The sequence below is a fragment of the Arachis duranensis genome, chromosome 5 (assembly GCF_000817695.3).
Source record: "Arachis duranensis cultivar V14167 chromosome 5, aradu.V14167.gnm2.J7QH, whole genome shotgun sequence".
Taxonomy (NCBI): Eukaryota; Viridiplantae; Streptophyta; class Magnoliopsida; order Fabales; family Fabaceae; genus Arachis; species Arachis duranensis.
The window spans coordinates 101,380,517-101,387,819 of NC_029776.3; the positions used below are offsets into that span (position 1 = coordinate 101,380,517).

General features: G+C 37.0%; 1 protein-coding gene across 1 annotated transcript; it reads left to right on the forward strand.

The window, feature by feature from the left end:
- Positions 1–747: 747 nt before the first annotated feature.
- LOC107490930 (uncharacterized) lies at positions 748–2,804 on the forward strand. Its single transcript, XM_016111729.1, has 3 exons — positions 748–1,336; positions 1,625–2,617; positions 2,704–2,804. The coding sequence occupies exons 1-3, from the start codon at positions 748–750 to the stop codon at positions 2,802–2,804; spliced, it is 1,683 nt and encodes a 560-aa protein (XP_015967215.1).
- Positions 2,805–7,303: the final 4,499 nt, after the last annotated feature.

Consider the following 7,303-nt stretch of genomic DNA (forward strand, 5'->3'; position numbering starts at 1 on the left):
TAGAATAATAAATTAATGGATAAAGTAAATTTTTTTGTTTTTAACATTTTTAAAATTTTTTAAAATTATCCTTTATATTTAATTATGTTCAATTTTGTTTTTAACGATTAAAATAACTTTTAATTTTATCTTTGTTAATTTTTTAGTAGTCAACTAATAGTTAAATTATTTTTTTCAATTTTACCCTTACTCTTAAGCTGATTTTTTTTATATGATTTAGTGGTGTGAGTAATGCTTCATTATGATCATTTGGGGGGAATTACACTGTTATGACGGCTTAATTTAAGAAATTTAGGGGAGAAGAAATCGGTGTGACCGATTTCAAGGAGAGAGAAGAGGGAACACAAATCGGTGGCGATTTGTGGAGGAGAGATGAAGAACACAAATCGGTGCCACCGATTTGTGTAAGATGGAGAAACCAAATCGGACCCACCGATTTGTAGGAGTCCTACTTTATAACATAGTAATCGGTGACACCGATTTCGGGCGGGAAAATTTTTTTTTTTAATACGACCGTGCACCAATCGGAGCGAGCGATTTGTGTGGAACGCGGTCGGTGGGTCCGATTTGCGGTAACTGCTTAAATAAAATGAAGAAAACATCATAGAAGCTTCATTTCTTCGTCTGTGCTCTCCGTCTAAGCTGATGTTCTTCCTCCTCTCCTTTTATTCTTCTCCATCATTCTTTCCATCATTCTTGTAGAAAAAATTTAAATGAGTGTGAGAATAGACAAGTACGTATACTGATATGGATGATAGAGTTGTGTTGAAGATTTATTGTTATGGGCAGATTTTGTTGCAAACATACGAAGGAGTTCAATTTGTGTGTGAAAATCCAGTAGATGTTGTTATTCCGTTTACGTTGTCATTTGAGGAATTGAAATGTGTGATTTGTGAGAAGATAGATTCTCAAAGATCTAGAAGAGTATCCTATATTTTGTACAGGTATCCTTTATCTGTGTTTGGTGGGTTCGTTCAATTTCAGACCAAGTACGTGACGGATGAAGCGAGTATGCATGAAATGTTTTCAATGTATATGGAAAATCGCCACCGAATGTCTTATATCGAGTTGTATGTTGAGTTTGAGCAATCTGAAGCGGACCGTAACATTGTGTTGGAAGATTATAATAGTGAAAGCGAGGATGAATTTAAAAGTAACTATGAGATTGTTGGTCCAGGTGAACACGAAGATGAAGCTGGCGGCGACATGAATGCAGATGTGGCGGCAGTTGTAGATGCACTAGCAAACCCGTATCCGTTTCAGGAGCCTTCTTTCATGCGGTCGTTGGATTTGGAGGCTATGCATGCACCGGAGTTTCCGCAATATATGAATCCAGGTGCGTAAAGCTAGATAGCTGTATGAAACTCTTAAGTAGCAGATCATTATGTCAGATAAGTAATATATGTGATATGTGGATAGTCATTTGTGAACATAGCATTTGGTTTTTTTATTAATTAATAGTTCTTTGTTATGAGTTATATTTAGATGTTCTTTACGTAGATAGAATAGCGACAAAGAAGACTATTATGATCTTACATGGTAAAGTGTGTTTATTAATTGAGTTGTAATAAATGATTTATTGCTAAGTACACAATAAAGGATTTATTATTTTTGATGTATGCAGTGCTTCCTGTTGTGGCGGATGGTGAGTTTACAGTGGGGATGGAATTCAGTTCAAGGGAGGCAGTAATCAAGGCAATGAAAGATTATACCATCCGGAGAGGTGTAGACTATCAGGTATATGAGTCGGAACCGACGACATTCTATGCCAAATGTACAGAATATGGTAATGGTTGTGACTGGTTGATCAGGGTTACCAAAATGCAGAAGAAGTACTGTTGGGAGATAAGGAGGTACAACGGAAGTCACACCTGTACAAGGTCTACTATTTCTCAAGACCATTCGAAGCTGGATACAAAGATAGTTGCAGAAGCAATTAAGCCATTGGTAGAGGCTGACCCGTCTATAAAGGTAAAATCAATAATTGCTGAATTCCAGTCAAAGTTTAACTACACCATCAGTTATCGCAAGGCTTGGTTAGCAAAGCAACAGGCGGTGGAATCAATTTTCGGAGGTTGGGATGCATCGTATGAAGCTTTGCCCATATGGTTTGAGGCCATGTGTCACAAGGAGCCATCAGCAGTGGTTCACTTCGAAACAATGCCTGCTTACCAGGGGGATGATTTGGTTCCTGATATACGTGTACTGCATAGAGTCTACTGGAGTTATTACCCTTGTATAAGGGCCTTCAGACACTGCAAGCCAGTGGTCCAGGTGGACGGGACTCATTTGTATGGAAAATACAAGGGTTGTTTATTGGTTGCAGTCTCACAAAATGGTAATAACAACATCGTGCCAATTGCATTCGCCATAGTGGAGGGAGAGACTTCTGACGCATGGTACTTTTTCCTGAGTAACTTGCATCAACATGTGGTGACACGTGATGGTGTGGGACTCATCTCTGATCGACACGATTCTATTAGGTCAGCTATTGAGAGAAGTAATGGGGCTTGGTCTCTTCCTAGAGCGTTCCATATGTGTTGTATCCGACATATTGAATCCAACTTCTTGAGGAAGTTCAAGGCACCTTACTTGCAGAAGCTCATAGTCAATATTGGTAAGTTTAAATACAATGAACTTTGAATTTATTGTCAGTACGATCAAATAGAATGGTTTTCATTGTTGACTGAATGTTTTTCATAGGATACTCAAGGACCATCAGGGAGTACCAGATGCGCTATGAACGATTAAAGGAACGGGGTGAGGCTTACACCAACTGGCTTGATCGGATCCCACGTGAGTAGTATGCTTTGGCATTTGATGGTGGATACCGATGGGGTCATATGACCACCAATCTTGTGGAGTGCATCAACTCCGTCTTAAAGGGTGCACGCAATCTCCCGGTGACTGCGCTTGTTAAGGCTACATTTTACAGACTGAATGAGTTGTTCACTAGGAAAAGAGCTGAAGCTGAAGCCCGAATAAATGCTGGACTTGTGTTCTCTGAGTTGGTGACCACCAAGGTGCATGCAAATCAACGGACATCGGGTAACATACAGGTTAGTTGTTTTGATAGAGAAAATGAAGTATTTGAGGTACGGGAGATGCCAAGTGGGGTTGAGTATGCAGTTGACCTACGCCAGCGTCGTTGCGATTGTGGTGAATTTCAGGTTGACCGAATTCCGTGTCGACATGTGTTTGCTTGTTGTGCAAATCAGCGGTTGGACTGGCAAGTGTACGTTCATGATGTATACAAGATGGACCAAGTTCGAAGAGTATACAGGGCTAGGTTTAGACCACTGGGAAATCCTGCAACCTGGCCTGCTTATCATGGACCTCGATTTGTTGGAAACCCGTTCCTCAGACGTGTGGCCAAAGGTCGTCCGAAGATGACCCGCTTCTTGAATGAGATGGACACTCGTATGTTGCGTCGCCTTAGGCGATGCAAGCAATGCGGTGCCGATAGCCATAGTCGTAGTAAATGTCGCCAAAGTACTGGACCAAGTGCAGGTCCAGCCGAAGAGTAGTAGTTACCTTCTTTTACATTTCATCTGAATTTACATTGACATTTATATTCACCAACTCGTGCTTGTATTCATCTGAATTTACATTGACATTTATATTTACCAACTCATTTCAAACCTGATTAACATACTCGATAGAAAACATATTCGATAATAACGTATTCGATAATAAAGTAATCATTAAGTAGTAACAACCTAATTGAGAAACTCATTAAGTAAGTAGTACAACTTTATTTTTAAATAGTAAGAACAACCTAATTGACATACTTATTAAGTAAATAATACAACTTAATTAACAACTTAGTTCATCCATACAACTTCACTTCCTTGTGCCCACTTCATATCGGTGTATAACTTTCTGCACTTCTTGGCAATCCTGTTAAAAGTAGATGGTGTATACCGATTCGCACTCCGACGAGGAGGATCAGCTCTAAGGTTGTAACCTTTTCCTCTTTCACTTGTGGCCGTACCTACGAAAACACAACATGTAATACAAATATGTAATACAAATATGTAATACAAATACATTTTCACCATAAAGCTACTAATACAAATACATTAGTTAACTAATCTTGTAAAAAACATAAACAATTTCTATCATACATTTTAATGCATACTTTAATCAAACTTACCTGTTTGCAATTGGAAACACTCGGGGATTGCCGGGAATAGGCGCCAGAAATGGTAGCCGGATCCAAGCCCAAGTGAGCAAGAGTACCAACGGACCGTCCATCTCCTTACTTCTGACACGAGTTGCCCTACACAATGATCTATACAAGTGTGACAGGCATGTCGAACCCCAACTACACTGTATGATCTGACGAAAGTTACGGAGCAAAGGTAAAAATTTCCAATGAACAGCTGAAGTCGCCTTATCTCCAAACATAACTGTCCCAAATAACAACATTATGTGACACTTTACATACGTCTGAATATGCTCAACATCATTCAACACTATACGATCTCTCAAACCCCTAAACCATGTTAATTTTATAAAGCTCCCTCTACATTCCGTCTTCCTCGGTGCAACTCCAAATTGGTGCAAGCACTCGGCTTTCATTGCCTCAAAACTACTCATGGTCGGTCCTGTTACCAGAAGACCATTTGTCGGCAGACCGAGAATCATCGCCACATCCTCCAAGGTCACGGCACACTCACCAACTGGAAAGTGAAACGTGTGAGTTTCAGGCCGCCATCTCTCAATCAGAGCATTAATCATTGCTGACTGACATGGAATAAATCCAATTTGTGAAACATTATAAAATCCTGTCTCGCGTAAGTGTGACTCAACAATTTGGTTGTATGAATCCGGCGGCTTTAAATGATCACACAGCAACAACCGTGAACCCTACAATATCACGTTTCCACTATAAGTCTAGTATAATATAACTATATTCTCAAAAACAAAATTATCATTATATGACCATTATAACTAATTCCAGCATAATTGCATTCCAAATATACGCAGTAAATCTGTTATACAAAAATCTTTCAATCATATTCATTACCTTAAAACAAAAATTATTTAACCTTAACTAACTAACCAGAATAACCTCACGACTGATAAACTATTTATTCGTAAAACAGCATACTAATTTTATTATTGTTATTATATTCATAAAATAGCATACTAATTTTTATTATTATTATTATTATTATTATTATTATTATTAATAACACGGCATCATAATAATAATTTCCTAATCTAAGTTTAGTTATTACTAATTTATTGTCTAAATTTTACTGAATTAAATTCAATTGTTAATGATCATAAATAAAATAATTTATTAAATTTTTATTATTAATCATAATAATTTATTAAACTCAATTACTAATACTAATAACAACAACAACAATATCAATATCTAATCTGGTATGTACAGTTTAATTAATCTCTACCTAATGCTATTACAATATATATTTCTAATTAAATTTAATATTTATCACTATTATTAATATTAAATCAGATTATTTAAAAATAAAAACTTACATAATTTGGATCTCCAAGATAATTAACAATGTGAAGCTCTGGTTGATTTACTTCTTTAATTTTCCGTCTTCTTGGCATTTTCTTTGAATTCTTTTCAAAACCTGTTGTTGTCCAACAATGGTGTGCAGCAAAGATTTAGTGGGGTTGAGGTGGGGTTGAGAGAGGGAGATGAAAGTTAAAGAGAGTGAAAGGGATTCGGTGAAGGTGCTGAAGAGAGGGATAGGAAAGTGAAAGAGAGTGAAAGAGAGTGAAAGAGAGTGAGAGGGAAACGAAAGTGAAAGAGAGTGAAAGAGAGTGAAAGGGATACGCGGATGAGGGGGTTCTTTTGTTGCAAGGGGTCACGGGTGAACTGCATGCGTGACGCGTGGCGAAGGAACGCAAATCGGTGCCACCGATTTGTGCACCCTGTCCCACCTGAAATCGGTGCCTCCGATTTCCTTGTCTCCAATCGGTGCCACCGATTTCTGTTGCCCAGCCGTCACAAATCCGTTAATCCCCAATAATCACCATATCACTGCATAACTCCATCAACGACGTCATATCTAAATTAAAAAACTCTTACTCTTATCTCCTACCTCAATTCCATTTCTACTCACTCTTAAGTCCTACCTCCATCCCCGTCGACAACAACATTTTCTGCACCAAATGCTTTCTCTTTCTCTCTATCTTTTTATATTATTGAATTAAGTTCCAAATTCATCAATTATGAAAAAATTTTACCAAAGAGGAATGATTCACCCATCACTACCCATCATCTCCAACCAACTCTCTTTCTTTCCAGCCGCCATCTTCACTCTGCCGCTCTCATGCTAGAAGACTGGCAGTTGATGAATTCACATTTGATGATAATTTTTGTCTTAAAATGAGTGGTTTTCATTACATAAACTTGCATTTATTCATTTAAATAACATGCTTTTGTGAATTATCTCTAAATTGTATCTAATTGTTAAAAACATGCTTTTTGTACTCTAAATTACCAAATTAATTCTACTTTTATTCCATTCAATATCTTGATATGTTTGTTGAGTGATTTCATGACCAATAGGCAAGGATGACTTTAAAGAAGTAGAGGAAAAGCATGCAAAGTAGGAAAATTCATAAAGAAATAAAAGAGAAGGACATTTGGATGCATGCGTACGCACACAATGGTACGTATGTATAGGTGTGAAGAATTAGCTGGCATGCGTACGCGCACACTTGTATGTATGTACAAGTGGGAGGAAAAATTGGCAAGTGCTCGTACGCACGTGTATCATTTAAAAAGTCATGTGTTGCGCGTTTTGGAGGCCTCTTTTGGCTCATTTTTGATGCCCTGAAGCCAATTTGAAGCATACTCTTGGAGGGGAAAAGAACACATTACCATATGATCATTTTACAAGTTTTGACTAGGTTTTTATAATTTATTTTAGAGAGAGAAACTCTCACTTCTCTTTAGAATTTATTAGAATTTATGCAGTTTACATTTTAATTTTAGAATTTAGCTTGTCTCAATTGTAAGTTGTTCTTAATTTTCTCATCCTTTGCACTATCCTTAGATTTTTTTATAATTAAGGTTACTTTGTTGGTATATGCACTTATGAATTCTTGAGTTTCATATTAATAAATTTGATGTTTTGAGGTTTATATATGCTTGATTGAATTGTTAATATTGATTGTTTGGCTATAGTTTTCATTAAATTTTGTAATTTATTATGTTTTATTACCATGCCCACCAAGTGTTTATTGAAATGCTCATTTTGAATATAGAGTAGATTTTCATTCCTTAATTTGGGGATTTAAGAACTAGGAT

Bases quoted from the DNA above. Each gene is read 5' to 3' on its own strand.
- LOC107490930 (XM_016111729.1), top strand. From the start codon at position 748: ATGGATGATAGAGTTGTGTTGAAGATTTATTGTTATGGGCAGATTTTG. The intron at 1,337-1,624 runs GTGCGTAAAGCT...TGATGTATGCAG, and splicing joins TCCGCAATATATGAATCCAG to TGCTTCCTGTTGTGGCGGAT. The intron at 2,618-2,703 runs GTAAGTTTAAAT...TGTTTTTCATAG, and splicing joins GAAGCTCATAGTCAATATTG to GATACTCAAGGACCATCAGG.